The 18595-nt window shown below is 39.8% G+C and overlaps 2 protein-coding genes across 11 annotated transcripts; one reads left to right on the plus strand and one right to left on the minus strand.

Moving 5' to 3' along the window:
- The first annotated feature begins 1036 nt into the window (after positions 1–1036).
- Positions 1037–14636, plus strand: LOC103708968 (AAA-type ATPase family protein). 8 transcript variants are annotated; one of them, XM_008794098.5, is made up of 8 exons: positions 1037–1319; positions 1820–4075; positions 4780–4999; positions 5238–5798; positions 6882–7551; positions 9743–9806; positions 11021–11109; positions 13504–14636. In XM_008794098.5, exons 2-8 carry the CDS (start codon positions 2012–2014, stop codon positions 13508–13510), a joined length of 3675 nt encoding a protein of 1224 aa, XP_008792320.5. In that variant the 5' UTR covers positions 1037–1319; positions 1820–2011; the 3' UTR covers positions 13511–14636. The 8 variants fall into 8 exon arrangements, with proteins under 8 accessions (XP_008792320.5, XP_038987084.2, XP_088561057.1 ...); XM_088704931.1 differs by having other exon boundaries at positions 1043–1319; positions 6888–7551; positions 13504–13738; XM_088704930.1 differs by having other exon boundaries at positions 1122–1319; positions 1435–4075.
- On the minus strand, positions 13622–18027 carry LOC103708969 (uncharacterized). Of its 3 annotated transcripts, XM_088704935.1 has the most exons (5): positions 17822–17839; positions 17627–17706; positions 14912–15043; positions 14753–14829; positions 13622–14476 (listed from the first exon to the last, which is right to left on the minus strand). In XM_088704935.1, exons 3-5 carry the CDS (start codon positions 15023–15025, stop codon positions 13822–13824), a joined length of 846 nt encoding a protein of 281 aa, XP_088561061.1. In that variant the 5' UTR covers positions 15026–15043; positions 17627–17706; positions 17822–17839; the 3' UTR covers positions 13622–13821. The 3 variants fall into 3 exon arrangements, with proteins under 3 accessions (XP_088561061.1, XP_088561060.1, XP_008792322.3); XM_088704934.1 differs by lacking the exon at positions 17822–17839 and having other exon boundaries at positions 17627–17767; XM_008794100.6 differs by lacking the exons at positions 13622–14476; positions 14753–14829; positions 14912–15043 and adding an exon at positions 16533–17178 and having other exon boundaries at positions 17822–18027.
- Positions 18028–18595: the final 568 nt, after the last annotated feature.

Below are 18595 nucleotides of genomic sequence, written 5' to 3' on the forward strand. Positions count from 1 at the left end.
CTTCATGCTTTTCTATTGTCTCCACGGGAAGTCGCTTCTTTTTTCATAAATACTTTATTCTTAACATAAGCATATTTTTGCATCTTTCGCAAAATAATCGAGCTATTTTTTTAATATATTTGAATACTTTCTAATAAGAAAAAAACAGAAAAATTCTTAGACAAGTTGCTATTGTAATCCATTATGTACCACACAATTGTTGTTAGTGTTACACATTTGATATATACTTTTTTTTTTTTATTTTTTCTCTACAGGAACAATATTTAAAAAAAATAAAATTTTAAAAATTAATTGTTTAATCCTTCATGCGTATTTTTTTTTTCAAAAAATAATTGCTCCAGCTTGGTAACTGAAAATTAAAACTCATCTTCCAAAGCATCAAACCCTAAGATATATCCAAGCTTCTTATTTTCAGTACGGATATTTACAATATCCCCATGAAATCCATCCATTCCATTATTGATACGTGTGGTCCCGTCGTGTCGACATCTTCAGGGCCCGTCACATCCTTTTCCAACTCATCGTTTTTGACCGTTATAGGTCGGATGTGTGGGTCCCTTCTTCCCTAACACCCACCACGAATTAACCGTATGACAATAACGTATAAAATTTTTGTTCCCCTTCTCACACTCTCCCCTCCCCTCCCTCCCATCCAACGGTCAATCATTGATCCGACGGCTCCTAATCAATCTTCTTGACATAAATTACCAAAAGTACCCTTCCTACCAGCCACGTGTTCCCCCCATACCGGCAGCCTCCGGACCGAAGCACGTGCGTCACGCCACCCTCGTTGTCGTTATCCCTCGTGGCGATGCTGCTTCCAATGATTGCGACAGCAACTCCTCCCCCCTTAATTACTCCTAATCTTGCCTAGAATTAATATATTCTCCAAATCCCAAAAGATCCCCTTCAATCAGGACCGTCCAAAGCACACAAAAGTCTCCAGTACGGCGCAAGGACATCAAATCAAACAGAAGGCCGCATCGATCGGACGGCCAGATTGCTCCTTAAAACCTCGGAGATGTATATGTATTTCATAAGGAAATGATTAACGGAGAAATATATTAGTGAAACCTACTAAAAACCCTATTCTGGGGCAATGGTACGCCCCCCGGGCGAAAGGGCCGCCTGCAAGTACACCGGGCACGGGAACCCCAGTTACCCCACTTCCCGTTCTCTCTCAAGATATCCATCTATCAATGGAGGAAATCGTCCAGCGACATCATATGGAGCTTCGAAAGAGAGAAGGATAGAGCGGCCGAGGGATCGAGGTCCGCTTGGTGGGCGGAGGGTGCGAAGCATGCGATTTATCTTTTCTGGTGAGTGGCTCTGCTCTTGTTCTTGCATGAGTCTCTTCCTCTCTCGGTTTTGATGCTTCTTGGCTTTCGAGTTATCCGAAACGATGGAGGTTTTAGGTTTCAATTCTTGGAACAGGAAGCGGATGCAGAGTTGCGATTTTGAGATCTTTTCCGGGGTTTATTTTGCAGGATAATCGGATTTTGGATCCGATACTTCTGGTTTAGTGGTATTTTGAGTAGCTCTTCAGGGTGCCCTCGATTTCGTCTTCAAGCGAGTTTGTTTCTTGGTTTTTTTTTCTTTGTTGAATCTTTTGGCCATATGAAAAAAAAAAAGAAGTTTTCTTTTTACTTTTTTCTCGTTGGCTTTTCTTTTGATGGAGCTTGAGTTCTTCCAGAGTCTTTATGATGATATCTGGTTTTTATTGAACTTTTTGAGTTTAAATTGTTTTTTGGTGCCTGTTTCAAGTTTAAGAAGTCAGGGATTGAATTAATGCCGTGTCATATCGTGTCTTTTCTGAAAGGGGGTGAGGCATGTGGGATTTGATTTCGTGGGCATTGGTGGAATAGAATGAGATGAAATGCATACCTTGGTTTGGCATTGTCTTTATCGAGGCAAAAGATGGCAATTTGGAGGCTTGAAACAGCAATTTATGCCTTTCTTCGGGTGATTTGTTTCTGTTATTGCTGCTTGAAGACCCGATTAGGTTTTGGTCATGACCAGGGCGGTACGCGGCAATTTTCTTAAAGATGACAGCAGTGCTATCAGTAATCATCTCAAGGATGAGTATGGCGCCATTAGTGATCATCTCCGCTACCACGTTCATCTGACCAATTGCATCCACTTGAAGAACCACATGCACCACCACAGCCCCAACCCAGCCGAGAGATCCCTTATGAGGGATCTCATTGTTCTTCAGAAGTCAAGATCGCTTAGAGATCCCTCCACCAGTCCTCCGTCATGGTTTTCCCCTTCCACTTTTGCAAGCTACACTAAGAGACCGGCAAAGGATGGTGCAGTGCAGAGTGGAAGAAGATCTATAGGTGCTGATGGGCGAAGGGAGGCTGGACGGTTGTCTGCAAGCTCACCGCTGGCTGCAGGTGTTGCAACATCAAAAGTTGCTGCTGCAGATTCAAGCAGCGGCCACAACATTGCAGGAGGAGATATGGATGCTGAAATAAGTAAAGGGGAAGAGCACAGCAGAAAGAGTCGGAAGAGCGATATTTCACATGGAAGCGAGAATCCTCCTCTGGACTTGCCACAGAAGGTGGAGGCAAAGGACAAAAGGATTTCCCAGAGGGTTGCCCATGGGCGTGCTGCTCGTCTCATGACTCTTTCGGAACAGTTGGAGGAGGTTGCAGGTCATACAGACAATGAGAGGAGGAATCCTCCTCACTTAAGCCGAAATAGGATCCACACGGGTGAAGAGATAATCCATGAGGAGCCAGAAGCAAGCAGTTATGACCACTGTAATGGGTTGAAAAGCGGGAAGAGGCGTAGGTTCAGAGGCATGAGAAAAGCTCGTGGTTCTACTAATTCGAGAAGCATGGGAACTCAAAATAATATGTCTTCCGGCGCTCAATCGCTAGCTCAAGTATCCATGCACCAGAAGGGCTACACAGGGGAAGGACCAGAAGAGGATGCTGAGCTAGAATTTGCTCGGGCGCCAAGACATGTATGTGGGATTCCATGGAATTGGTCAAGGATTCATTATAGAGGTAGAACGTTTCTAGATATGGCAGGAAGGAGTTTGTCCTGTGGGCTATCTGATTCAAGGCTGAGAAAAGCTGAAGGCCCTGTTGGACAAAGACGAGGGAATACTTCAAATATGCCTCAAATTGCACCTGATCATTTAAGTTCATCAACAAGCTCTGATTCAGAGGCGCAATTATTACTAGTTGAGGCATCAGGATCTCGGGATAGTGATGTCAATCCTTATTTGACACAGGATTATTCAGGAGAACTTGGAATTTTTTCTAATCACAGCCTAAGACATGAAGACTCTGACCTTGCATCTGAAGCACGGTCAGGTAATCAGCAAAAATTTAGAGGGTGCCGCCATGGCAGGCATCGAAGCCTGACCCAGAAATACATGCCAAGAACCTTCAAAGATCTCGTCGGTCAAAACTTGGTTGTGCAGGCTCTTTCAAATGCTGTTTTAAGAAAAAAAGTTGGGTTAATTTATGTCTTCTATGGACCTCATGGGACAGGGAAGACATCTTGTGCTCGTGTATTTGCGAAAGCTTTGAATTGCCAATCCATGGAGCATCCAAAACCTTGTGATGCCTGTGCTTCCTGCATCTCACATAATTTAGGTAAGAGTCGAAATGTGCTGGAAGTGGGGCCAGTTGGTAACTTCAACTTTGAGAGCATTGTGGATGTCCTTGACAATGTGATGCTATCACCATTGTCATCTCAGTATAGAGTGTTCATTGTTGATGACTGTGATACCTTGCCCCCTAATTCATGGAATGTCATCTCAAGGATCATTGACCGAGCACCCAGGCACGTGGTTTTTATCCTTGTCAGATCGAATCTTGACCATTTGCCTCATATAATCATATCCAGATGCCAGAAGTTCTTTTTTCCAAAACTGAAAGACTCCGATATCATCTCTACCTTGCAGTGGATTTCAACCAGTGAAGGCTTAGAAATTGACAAGGATGCCTTGAAACTCATAGCATCGCGATCAGATGGATCCTTAAGAGATGCTGAGATGACCCTTGATCAGCTGAGTTTGCTTGGACAAAGAATTTCTCTTTCTCTTGTTCAGGAGCTTGTAAGTTATTTGCTATTCCTATTTTCTCAATTTTCTTGATTGAATTTCACAATTTAAATGTTTAATTAGTATATTTCTGGAACTGGTCTGGAATTTTTCATCATCTGCATTTCTAAACTCAAAATAGATTTCATTGAACTTGAACATGCCTCTCACTAAAATTTCAAGAGACTTAAATAAATCAATATTTAAATTTTCAAAAGTTCAAAGAGAATCATATTTGGCTGATTTTGAATGATGAGGAAACAGAGATTTGGAACTAAGGACAGTTTTGCAATTGCATTTTGAATTCCAGCTGCAAATGCGGTTATTGTGAAAATAAGACACCATCTATAGCTTAGCAATCATATGTTGTGTCATATGCAGTTCTAAAGATTAATTTTCAATCCTACTGTTTTTAAGGATGCATAATTCATGTATATAGTGGTGACACACCCACATGGGAATTTTGGGTACTCAATCTTCATAATTTTAACTGCTGCTGGAGTTAGGGGAGTGATGAAGTAACCACTGGCTCTTTGTGGCACATTTGGACACTAGGATTCTGTAGATTAGGCATCAGAGCTGGGTATAGATCACTTTAACTGGTAATGAAGGAATTTAATGCATTAGTCTGCTGTAGTAAAATCTTAACTTCTAGAAGTCAGTTCAGATTTGCACTATCTGACATAAACAATTCTCATTGTTATTTGCTCATTTCCCAGGTTGGTTTGGTGTCTGATGAAAAATTGGTGGATCTGCTTGATTTGGCATTATCTGCAGACACCGTGAACACTGTGAAGACCTTAAGAGAGATAATGGAAACTGGAGTGGAGCCGCTGGCATTAATGTCACAACTTGCTACAGTTATTACTGATATCCTTGCCGGTAGCTACATATTTACACGAGAAAGACTACGCAGAAAGTTTTTTCGCCAACTCACCTGTGAGTTAAAATTCTTTTTGCTTCAACATTTATATTTCAAAATCATTACAAGTACTAGGTTATTTTTTTTTTTTTATCTATTATTGAGTTTCATCTTCTGCTTAACTTTGTTGGAAGTAAATCACGATATACGTGAGTACAGCATATTTCTGAAATATGCTACTATGCTACTAGAATTGTCTCGTAATTTTCTAGGCTTTGCCCAACTTATTTGTATCTCACATTTTGATTGTTTTAGTATCCAAGGAAGATATGGAAAAATTGCGCCAGGCTTTGAAAACGCTATCTGAAGCTGAAAAACAGCTGAGGGTGTCAAATGACAAATTGACTTGGCTGACAGCTGCTCTGCTTCAACTTGCTCCAGATCAACAATATATGCTGCCAAGTTCTTCTGCAGACACTAGTCTCAACCACAGCCCGTTGGTCCTAAACAACTACTGTGACAGAGGTAAACCTAGGAATTTTACTAATGAGCAGGATGAGATGCGTATTTGTGACAGGGACTTGTCAAGAGGAAATGGAACAGGAAATCATGGCTACAGAGTTGTTAGCGATGCAGTGCATGGTAATAATAAGGTGATTCGTAATCACCTCAGTGGAACAGGACATGGTGAGCAAACTTCACGCAGTCTTATGCTGTCCAGTGGAGCTACTAAAGCAGGTGAAGAATATAATTATGGCAAAACCAACAAGGATAATGATAAGATCTGGCGAGCAGTACTTGAGAATGTTCAATCAAACATGCTTAGGCAATTTTTGTATCAAGATGGAAGGCTAATTTCAGTCAGCCTAGGTACTGGTAAGTTCTTAAATTCATGCAAGTTCATATATCCTGTATTTAACCTTAGTATGTTCTACAGCAGGAAACATCACAGTCTGATATAAGTCAATATGTTCTTTGGATATAGTTAGAACAAAATTTTGGAAAATAACGTGAAAATATTGAAACAGATATGCCGAGGCAATTTTTCTATCCAGAAGGAAGGCTGAAGTCAGTCAGCCTAGATGCTGTTAAGATTTTAAATCCACGTTGCTTTTGTAGCCTGCCTTTGTCCTTATCATGTCCAATTTCCATGAAAAGAAATAATACATGTAGTTAAATTGTCTAAATGCTCTTTGAATATTGTATGCTAGCTGTTTTTTAAAATTGTGAAAATAATTTGAGAAGGCTGCTGGCAGGAGAGATAGCCTGTAAAAAGAAATGAACAACAAAGAAGAATTTGTAAATTTGACGTGAAATAATTGGTATGAGGCTTGATATTTCAATAGTTTATGAAAAGTTTCTTGCATGCTAAGGTTATTTGATCTGTTCAGTCCCCATTTCCTTTCTTGTCCTCCACGGAAGTTGTGTCTTTGTTCTTAGTAAATTGTAAAACTTGTTTGAAATTGCCAGCTTATCGAGCTGGAAAAGTCTCCTGATGGTTGTATCATAGACCTGGGTTCAAATCCCACCTTCACCATGTTTTTGGGGGGATAATGGTATTTGTGGGAGGGTTTTCCCCCCGGTTGTGTAGTCCATTTCCTATTGGGCCTTTCTGCCAAAAGGAGAAAAAAATAGAACTTGTTTATGATATTATAATTTGAAAGAAGAGAATTGCAGCTAGTCTACACATCCTGAAATATTTTCCATTATTGTTGTTATTTAAAAGGTCTGCCATCTGTAGAAACATTTTAAAATGGATTTTATTAGCTTGAAATTTTCCTTGCTTTATGTTATCTTTTCTCGCATAATGCTTGTGGTCCTTCCTGCCTCTCCATGAGCATTCTTGAATATATCTTGCAATGGCAACCTTGGTTCCAAATGAAGAATGTTGAGTTACTTTGAAAAAAAATCCACTCTTAATGGCTTAAAATTGAATTATTGATGTTACTGCTTTCCCAGTGGCAGCCCCTACTGTGCAATTGTTGTTCAGCTCAGACGGAAGCAAATCCAAAGCTGAGAAGTTCAGAGGACAGATTTTACAAGCATTTGAATCTGTACTTTCTTCTGCCGTAATACTTGAAATCAGATGTGAATCTAGGAAAGATGGGAACTCAGACGTCCAAAATCAACATATTTTGCCTGCTCCTGAGAATGGTTCTTCTCAGATGATGAAGAGGCAGTCAATCACCAATCAGAGGTCACTTGATTCAGGGTCTGAAAAACTTACAAGAAGGCTTCCAAAAGAAAATGGTATTAAAGGGATAGGCTCTAGACAAGGTAGATGGTTGCACACCGATCCCCATGTAATGGCTGAAGGTGAAATAATTGAAACAGGAGCTTCTCCTCTAGAGCATGGGAACATTGAATTAACCAATAACACTATAGGACCTACAGAAAAGGCACTTGAAGGTGTATGGGTTCAAGAACCTTCATCTTCTCAGCACCAAGCTAACTTGAATCCTCTATCAAAAAGTAGGCAAAGTGAAGAACAATATCGGAGACAAAGCTTGGTTAGAGGAAAAGTATCCCTTGCACATGTCATTCAACAGGCTGAAGGTTGTTCCCAGCGAGGTGGGTGGTCTAGACGCAAAGCAATATCAATTGCTGAAAAGCTTGAACAAGAGAACCTGTAAGTATTGGAATTGCAGTTCTTATTTATGGTATCTTCTGATTGCTCCGTTTGTTGTTTTGTTATTTGTAGGAAAAAATTAAGAACAATTACCATATGCATCTGTTTTTGGATTGGAAACCAAATTTGCTTTAAAAGCTTCTGTATTAATATTTCATGGTTGGATAAGAAAGCACTAAGGAAATCAGAAATATCTACTTTGTGCTGAAAATGTTATCAGACTTTCACTATGTTTGGAGTTAAGATATGATAAGGATCTTGCTCATTAAGAAACTTGGAAATTGTTGCATGGAAATGCAGATATCCTCTCAAACAAATTGTTCTATTCGGGGAAAAAAAGAACTACTGATAATGTTGTCCTGAATTTGATATTAATATTATTAGACATGAATGGGTCCTTTTAATTCCTGTTTATTTATTTTAAATTTCTTAAAGAACATTGCATTTGAGAGACTGCTTAGCTGTCAGAAATCTACCTTTGACTTGTATTGAATTTGGTAAAAACATTATTTGGATTCCCGAACCTCATTCCCTCTTGATGGTCTTGTTTCATGTTTTAACATATATAACCGACAAGTAAAACAGTAATTGGGCTGGCAGGTTTCGTACAGTCCATATAAATCAAATGGGTTGGGCATGGATATTTTTCTCTTCAACTGATTATAAATATGTGAGTTCCAGGTTAAGGGTTTTTTGAGTTAAGTCAAATCTGACCTGGCCTGATCCATTACCACCACACAGCCGAAAGGCTAATTGTAAGTGAGTATTTAGTTATAGTTAATTTTACATTATTTGGACTCATTAAATAAACCAAGACATACATAATTGGAAGTTATATAGTAAAAAAAGATCAAAAGTTTTAATTTCAAAAATCACATATCATTTTCATTTGTCATTCTTTGAAAATATTGATTATTTAGTATTATTGAGGCGTCATAATGAATACTCACATAGCATTCACTTAAACTATAGCTCCAACTTTTTAAAACTACATAAAGTTTAGTACAACCCATCAAATCCAGCTTAGATTACAAAATTCTATCTTATACCTAGAAAAAGCCACTTATGAGGCTGCATATTTCTCACTCCTGGGCCTCGAGTCCTCGACTTTGATTGAAGCACATGTTTGAGAGGCACTAAAACTTAACACCTTCCTCCACATTGTCACACTCAGATCCGATCTTTAATCAAATCTTACCTAATCTGCTTGAGGTTCAGCATTGTTCTTTTCTGTTCTTTTGCCTTAGTATCATTCAGTCTGATTGTCACATCAAGCATCCCATAATCCTTATACAATTCATTACTTCGGAACCGTGGTGTTTTTCCAGTCTGCCTGTGTCTTTTCCTCTTGTTTTTTACCAGAACTTCTCCCTATACTTAGAACATAGGAGAGGAATGACTCATTATGTGCATTTAAATATTGGTGTTTGATAGCTTCTAATGGGTGGGTTGAAGGTGAGGGAAGCTGAAATAGAATATATTGAGCTGTGTCCAAACTGTTCATGAACAGCTTGATTGCTTTGCATCCCTAACTGACCAGGCTTCTTTTCAGTTTGATGTTCAGTGTGATCTTGAATGCCACCCAGTCTGCAAGTACTAAAACATTATAAATATTAGGTATCTTGCCTGGGTAAAGATAAAATCCAGTACTGGGCCAATAATTTGAGCAATATGCCCTAAACTTTTTCTTCAAGTGTGGAAACCACTGGACTAGGAGTAGGATTGGCTCTCATAATTATAATAAAGTGAAAGATGTTGATTTTTTTTTTGGAATACTGCCATGCTAAATCGAAATTAAATGTCCAATAGCAAGTTGATGACATAAGGAGTTAGTACATGCTCACTCTTATGTGAATAATACATGCATAGAATCAAACATTCTATAAAATAGTAAATAGTAGACAACATTTAATCATGTTTGTAAATATTCATTCCATAACAAATAGTGGAAGAATTTAAATTGTAACATGAGTTTGATCCTTCTATGTGAAAATTTTTGGTGCGCTTTTATATTATACTTGGAACTATGCTAGTATGTCATGCACTTGAAGGAATGCAGCCCACACGTTTACTGAACAATATATTATAGATTTCCATTATGAGTGTGAAGCCTTATGTGAATTTATTACCTCAACTATGCTTTAAGAAATAAGCTTGTTTGGTTGTATTGATAGCTACCCTAATTATACAGGAGACTGGAGCCCAGATCACGAAGCTTACTCTGCTGGAAAGCTTCCAGGATAACTCAAGCAAAGGTATTGCACTGAAATATCATTTATTGCATTTTTGTGTGCATAGTAATAGCCTTCCCTAGAATTTAATTTTTTTAATAATCAACACAGGCTGATTAGCTTATTATAAACAACAACAACAACTTACTTTCTTGTTACTGTTAATGTTTTAAACAACATCGGATCACACCTGCTATTATAAGCTGCAGTCTAGCTTTCCTGACCAAGAAGTCGATATTTTCATTAAATTGCTGGATGCCTGGTTTAAATTGGGCTTGATGTTTTGTCATTATCTAAGATCATGAGAAACTCTTGTTCTTTTTCTTTTGTTAAATTATAGGCATCGATGGTTCTGCATCTTTCCACGCCTAATAAAGAAGGAAACTAGCTAATTATATAATTAAGGCTTTTCCAACTTATTTTGACAGATACTGAAATGTGAGTGTAGATTCTCTAGCAAAGATGATGTTGTATGCGCCTTTTTCTTTCGGATAACACCACCCTGGTAACAGAGAATCCACTGTCCTGGAATATCAGTGCTTCACATGAATATGTGGTGTCTGATATGGTTACCATGGTCCATGGTTTGTCGTACCGGTCCGTACCGGCCGTTACGGGCTGGTACGCACCGGTCCGGCCTGGGATCAGTACCGGATCAGCGTGGAATCTGGTACTGGTAGTTTATTGTTGAAAAACCGGTTCGGACCGGTACGGGACCGGTTCGGACCGGTACGGGACCGGTATGGGACCGGTTCGGACCGGTCCGGGCCACCACCGGTACGCCGACCGATACCGGTACAGCGGACCTTGCCATGGTCCTTGACATAAATTAATATCTTTGAGCAAGTAAGTAATGTAGAAAGAATAATTATCCATTTATATTTTTGATCTTTAGGCAAATTAATTCTAAAAGATTCTTTTTTGCGCGGAAAATAAGAGGTTGCTGTAGTTTTCATTATGTAGTTTAGTTGTAATATATGTGTGTATGTGTTTTTACCATGGTTGACAAATTGATATCTTTGTGCAAGTAACTAATATAGAAAGAATAATTATTCATTTGTATTATTGATCATTAGGCAAGTTAATTCTAAAAGATTCCTTTTGTGAGGGATGCAAAAAAAAAGTTGCAGTTTTCGTTATGTGATCTAGTTGTAATATGTGTGTGCATGTGCATGTCTATGTGTGTATTCCCCTTTTCATGATGAGCCTGCTATTCACTTTATAAGCTGTCTCCTCAGCTCTCAAATCTAAGAGTCAGGACACGGAGACCACGCTCTTTGTTAAAGCTTGTTACATGTGGAAGATGCCTTCGTGCCAGATCTCCAAGGTAAATTCCCCATTCATATCCAATTAGTGTCAATGATGTATAAGACATATCTGCATTGCTGCAGTTGTCTTACATGTATTACTTAGTTCTCTTTTTTGACTTTGTTATGTCAGTCATTTTAGGAAATTTTGTACATTCGTCAAAAAGTGAAAGAATGAAAAATGCAATCCATATTCTTTTATGTTAAAGTTTGCAAATATATCTCTTATTTTTATCATTTTGGGAAGAAATTGGCGAAGGAAAGTCCGTATCTGATGTTTTCTGCTTGAGCTCAACCTGAATCGAGACTATATAAAATAACTCGCTGATGCATACCTCTTAAATTTTTTCATGCTTTATAAGAAGGTGTCACAATATATTCTGAGCTGAACACCTCAAGCTCATGTAAGTTCTTTCAGGTTAGAGCTTTGGCAAAGTCTTCCATTTTGGTGTAGGAATCCCTAGGCCAAGTTCTGTTAAGAACTCCAAACCTATTCAAATTTTTACATGCATGTGATCTATAGTGTTTTGGCCCTCACAATATTTATGTTCCTATAGTTCTGTCTCCACATGTTAAGGTATCCCTATTGGAATGTATTTAATATGAGAAATGAACTGATGCAGCCCTCGTGTAAGCTGTATATATATCTGTTTAACACCAAATTGCCAGGTTCATCATGAAATTCTTATTTCAGAGTATGTTTCCCTGGGTTTTCAGCCCCTTGGTTGCCATCGAATCTGCAGGGAATTTCCTTGCCTATGTATGATTGCTAGTATCTGTTTGGCTGCTTCCCTCAGCATCAAATTGATAGCTGAGCAATGTGAATCAACTCATTACTGAGCCTTCCCCCGTTATCTCAATCTACGTATTATGGGGAAAATTTTCCATCAAACTTGATGCTTACTGAACCCAAGGTCATCCTTACCCCCTTCAACATGAGCTTCTCTGAGTTCTTTACCTGCAACATACTCAACATGAGCTTCTCTTAGTTCTCTACCTGCAATATACTCAACATACAAGTTACAGTGTCAGGCATGGATCTGCCTACCTCGAAGTGCTTAATGACAAACTCTTGCTTCTATGCTGTTTACGGTAGTCAGTCTAGATTTCCATCAAAATTAATTTCAATCTGAATCTCCATCGAGGGAGCATCCAGACAGGATTAGATCCAATGATTGTTTAAACTATGGCATATTTTGATCCTTTTACGGCCGAGCATGATTCAAGCTTAATGTCATCTGAGCTCAAGCTTGTCAGATCAATTGACAGCCCACCTTCCAACACTGTTGATCTTCGAAGCTTTATCAAAATGAGAATCAGCAGGCCATAAATTTATGTTCCGGTTCGAGTATCTCAAAATGAGAGAATATTTGGAGTGGTGCTTGTAGTACACGAGTCATGCTTCATTTTGGAGTTTATGTTTCGGACGGAGAATCCAAATAGGAGGAAGTTAGGATAAAGCAGTGGTGATTCAGATCCTCATAAGCCTGCATGGTGTTGATGACAGGTGCAAAATACATGAATAATGTTTCAGTTTGGTGGTTCATTAATATTTTGTTTTCTTCGTATGCTTTATCTAAACGATGTAAATATATCATTGTTATGAGCTAGTTACCTTATGTTGGCCTTTTGGTAATTTGGTGTTTCATGTTTATCTGTCATATGCATATAGTTTGTCATCCATTTGCAATCTACAATGAGATGAGCCAAGGAAGATATCATAACACGAGCATCTCATCGACCTTCTATTAAAGCCTCATCCTTCGATATTAGTTTCCATGAAACAATTTTGATGTGCTCTCTCAGGTTCTACTGGTTTTAAAACTCCTTATTGTTCTTTTTTTTTTCAATAGATTTCCATTAAATTTTGATTATTCTAGATTGAGGAACAAAGTCTATTCCTAAAATGAAATGGGGAATCCTATGGAATACCAATGACGAGTTGTCCAACAGCGGGATTAGAGAGGCGAGGCATAAGCTGATCCTCGGTCCACAGGCCTAATCAATTCAACACACATCAGTCTTTTTACTTAATAGTTGTATAGCTTCATGTTATTATTATTTTTTAGTATTTGCACCGACCGCGCCCTTTAGCAAGATAATAGTTGTGATTGTTCTCTTCCTAGTGTATATCAAATCGTTTATCCTATAAGATTTTTTAGTTCTTGATCCTTTTTTTTCTCTCTCTCTCTCTCTCGCTCCTTTCCACTATCTTCTAGATTCCACTATGTTTTGTCCTAAAGTCTCATATATGTGCTAGTTAAACCAGAAGTCCCACCTGGTGTCGTCCCTGTGCCTTTTCATTCTTCAACACTGCATGCAAGTGTGCTATCCTTTTCCGTTTTCATTGTAATTTCTTTTTAAAAAATATCAACAGAAGCCAATTTAACACGAATTGCTTTCGTCTGTTGTAGAGGATAGCGGGTCAGGTGCAGCAGGGGTTGGTAATCTCTGTGAAAGCTTTCTTTGGTAACGTTTGCACTCTTTTGCTCCATTACAAGAGATAATCTGCTTTTTTGTGAAGCACAAAGATTTCTCTAAGGTAGTGTTTGTATTATTTTTATTTTTTTTTCTCTTTACCTTTTTTCATTGTGAGGCTCAGGATGATACATGCCCATACATGAAATTAACCACCATAAGGGGCGGCCACCACTACTTTATTGTATGCCCAAGTAGGATTTAGGCTACAAAGTAGAGAAAGATCGATGTTTACAAACGAAAGCCCGTCTCATCTAACGATATGAATCGGGGACCGAGTAGGTTATCCAATTGAGAGCCTCCTCCATCGCCCTCAACAGCCAGATGAAGTCCGCAGCCAAATCGTCGTCGCCACCCGCGCGGCCTACGTTGCTGTATCCATGATTTACGCCGCCGTAGTAATTGTTATTGGTGCCGCCGCTGCGTACTAACGCCGTCTCCCTCCTCTCACAGAAAACGTGCCTGCAGACCGGACACTTGCCGTGGCCCTTCACCCATGGAACCAAGCAGTCATTATGGAACATATGGTTGCATGGAGTCATCATCACTTGCTCCTTGGGTACGAAGGTCTCCAAGCAAATGGTGCAATGCTTCCCTTCATCCTTGTCCTCATCCTCTTCGTTCGCAGCTAAATTGCTATTTCTGCTGCTGAAAAGGCCTCGCCTCCATGCCCTCCGCCTTGGGTAGGGAGGGTTATATATATGCCTCCTCATCTTTTTCATGGCTTTCTTGAACTCCTCCTCGCTCAGGCCGGGGTCCTCCGGCTCCGAGGCCGGCCCCAGATGCCACTCCCCACGGATCCGCGGCGGGGAGTCTTGTATGAATTGTCGGAGCCTCGGGTTCACCCTATCCTCGTCGTCGCCACGAATAATAAGGATCCGTCTCGGCGAATGAGGTTGTAATGGAAAGCTGATGGAAATTGCTTGCGGGTCAGATGGATATTTAAATCATCATATTTCATTAACTGTATGTATATAACTTTTACTTGGTCGTAGACTCGTAGCTATATATGAGGTATCATAGATTAATTAAGGAGATCCTTCTTATAAACTCTCTTTATTGCTATCAACTTTTAGTGTGTGTTTTTCCTGTTTTTCAAATTTAAAACCTTGAAACAGAGCTTAAAGGTGAAAAGCACCATAACTGCGGTCATGGGGTGTGTATATATATAAATATGGTGCATACCGCGTTAAGGCATAGGGACCAGTCCTCACTCTTTCCTCGAACAATCTCCAAGGAGCATACAAACTCCTATCTTCATCCTGGAATCAATGTTCATCAAAGAAGGCAGAGGGATGTTAGAAATCTTTGGTGCTAATGATAGATTATGGAGAGTAAACCTACCCGCCGAGGGTATAGAGGCCAGGAGACGGTGCAGTTCCTGTTCCAGCGTCGATCGCGATCAGGAGAGGAGGTTTCGTCATCATTTCCAGCTCTCCAATTTCTTGAGGTGGTCATCCTTCAGCTGCGGTTTCCCTGGCAATATGGAAGTGAGTGCTTTAGTTCTACGCTCTCGTTTTTATCTTTTGTGGGACGACAAGAATATGCTTTTCTTTTCCACTTTCCAATGACCACTAATTGAGGCACGTAAAAAGGAGTATTCTCCTTCAATACCGGTGGATGCTCCATATCTTTATTAAAGATTTCTGCGAATATGAAATCAAGTTCTGGGAGGAAGCTTCAAAATGTGACAATGAAAGGTATTCCATGAGATGTCATATATTCGAAAGTTGTGTTGCTATGAACAGTTTGACTCAATCATATCAACTTCTATAAGATCGTTTTCTTCTGTACAATACTAAATTGACAGAGCTTCATAAGTGCTACAACATGTTGTGCATTAGAATTCATGGTTATGAACCTGAATATCTTAGGGTTTTTTCCTCTCTCTTTTTTTTTTGATAAAAAGAGCTCATAAACAACAGGCTATACAATTGGGGCAACCTTCTTCTAAATACCCCTAATCTCTAGAATTCTGGTGAATTAAGTCCTAGTTCATTTGATATGGCTATCAAAGACTTCGCCAATTTGTTTTTTTTTCCAACAAAAAAGAAAGGAAAAAAAAAGACTTCACGAATTTGGCAAGGTATAGCACCTTTGTTATGTTAATTTAAATCACATTGTACATAACGTCATATACAAAAAAGAGGGTGCTTGCTCGCATTTTCTGTCATAGCAACTGAAGTCACACATCACATGTTCCTGATCGATCCAATCAAATTCTTCTTTCTTTCTCTTCCTCACCAAAAAAAAGGTGATCCTTAGGCAGCTCCTGGAAGGGTGGGGCACTAAAATTTTGGCTAAATATGAGGCAGACGCAATTAAGTTGAACTTGCTCTGGCCTGACGAATGCCGACAGTCTTGGACCAACTTACCAAGTTCCCAGACTGATGCCTAAATTGGTCCTGGCTTGACTCGGACATAATTCCAGCCACCCAATTGAACGGCATACACAAGTGCTATGGTAAGGGAGCAGTTGCAACGAATAGCGAATGGTAGTGCTAGCCATATAGCCTTCTGCGTTCAGTCCGTGGCTAAGCACACGTTGACTAATGTCACATTAGAACTATTATAAGATTAATTTAAATAAATTATTGATTAAATAAATTTTTAAATTTTATTATTATTTTGATATGATATGTAGTTTTGCATGCTTGTATGGTTTACCATACAAATGTGCGACACTTATTACGCTCTTGATTTAGAGCGCGGCAATATAGTCTTCTTAGTTCAGTCTGGCTAACAAGGGAGTCTTAAGCTTCTGCACATCAATAAGCTTGTGCATACTTAGCTTTGGGGGGTACTCCCACCGAGGCACAAGATTTTTCACCAATTGATGGGGTTCGCACCATATGCTACTATAGTCATAATTCTCAGGCACTTCTGGCCATCCAAGATGGGATTCGAGTTCTTGTTTGGAAGCACAACACCATAATAATTATCACCGTCGCGACAATACATTAAATTAATTAAGTTCATAGGATGAGGAGCATCGCCACTTTATTTGATGCCTGCATAGGATTTAGACAACGAAAAACACCAATAGATGTGCATATATGTATTAATGACACGAATCATCATCTCGCGAGCGGCCAACCCAGTTGAAAGCCTCTTCCATGGCCCTTATTAGCAAGCTCAGTTCCCCAGCCAAGTTGTTCCCATGGTGGTTGTTGCTGCTGCTGCTGCTGCGGGACGATGACCCAGTAGTCTCCTCTCTCTCGGAGAGCGCATGCCTGCAGACCGGACAGTTGCCGTGGCCCTTCACCCATGGAACCAAGCACTCAGGATGGAACATATGGTTGCATGGAGTCATCATTACGTGCTCGTTGGGCACGAAGGCGTCCAAGCAAATCGTGCACCTCTCACCTTCATCCTTCCGATCGCCTTCCCGTGCCCTTCGCGTGGGATGGTACACATGCTTCCCCAGCTTCTTCTTCGGAGCTTTCTTCGACGACTCCTTGGTGCTTAGGCCGCGGTCCTCCGGCCCCAGATGCCACTCACGCCGGATCTGCGGCGGGGCATCCCGAACGAACTGCCGGAGCCTGGGGTTCACCCTGTCCTCGACGTCGCCGGCGAGGACGCGTGCCGGGGAGTAGGGTTGTGATGGGAAGCTGATCAAGATTGCTCGAGTGTAAAGGTTTTGATGTGCAGCTAAATTAATTATGATAATTTTCATGGTTCCATATATATCTGTTTTGATGCTGTAAATTAATCATATTTTTGTAATACTGGCTGGTGCATTGAAGAATATGTATATCATTACAAAACCAAAAAAAGTCGTGAAAGAAGATTGGAAATTGCTGCTTTGATTAGAATTAATTTGATAAAAACGGGTTTCTTCTCCTTTTTTTTAAATTTTATTTTATTTTTCTTCTCATACTCGTTCCGTTCTTTAACTTATATTTTCGACAAGCAAACGGCATCTAAAAGATCACGATTTTAAGTTCAAAATTTTGGATTTCAATGGAAGAATAGAATCATGTGAACAAAGCTTAAACAAAGAATACCATATATAACACTGTACATGGTAATTTTGTGGTAGAAATCCATAGTCCATACCGGGTGAAGCCATAGGGTCCACTCCTCACTCTTTCCTCGAATAATCTCCACGGAGCGTGCGTGCTCCTACCTTGATCTCCCTGGAAACGTTAATGAACAAAAGATGGATACATGCGTGCCCAAAAAAAGAAAAAAATGGGTACATGTTAGAGTTCTTTGGTGCTGATAATCAAAAGTTATAGACAATGAGCTTACCGGTCTCTGCCGGCTCCAGTACGAGTCATAATCTGGAGAGCATGATTCATACTCATCCCAAGCTCTTGAATTCCCTGGGGTGGTGAAGGCGAAGCTCTTAGAACTCATCCTTCAACTGCTGTTGGAGCTTGGAAGTTGGAACCCAGTTCCTGGCAATGGAGAGGAAAACTTCAGTTTTATGCCCTCCGTTTTATCCTTAATTTCTGGATGTACGAGAATCTACTTTTGCTAAGTGATGAGCACGCAGAAGGAGAATCCTCCAGCTGGTGGATGCTCTGTAACCTTATCGAAGGACCGACCAAGGATTGAGTTAGTGGGAAATCGAATTGTGGGAAAAAGTTTCAGAATGGAAGCCAAAAAAGAGGGCCAATATATATATATATATATATATATATATATATATATAAGGAGAGGAAGAAGAAAGGAAAAAAAAAGGAGAAGAAGACAAGGATTCTCGCTTATCCTAGTATGGGCCCGGTTTGGGCTCACAGTCATGCAACTCCAGAATCTAGGGATGAGCTCTGTGATTTTGTGGGCAGATGACCTCCACCTACATGCCGGGTGAACTGTCCCCTTGGACTTGCATGGGTTGCATGGCAACCGGAATATAAAGATGGATCAAGATTTAGTTGATATTTGCGCCGTTATAGGTTTCAATTCCAGATCCAACTCTGATAATTTCGTAAGAAATGCATATTATGAATCAAATTGAGCCAATTAAGACCTTGGGGTTGGTTAATTCAGTTTACTAAGTTAAGAGCCATTTATATCCAA

This window comes from Phoenix dactylifera, chromosome 9 (genome assembly GCF_051530095.1).
Source record: "Phoenix dactylifera cultivar Ajwa chromosome 9, Ajwa_hap1_PhDact_Kaust_v1.1, whole genome shotgun sequence".
NCBI lineage: Eukaryota > Viridiplantae > Streptophyta > Magnoliopsida > Arecales > Arecaceae > Phoenix > Phoenix dactylifera.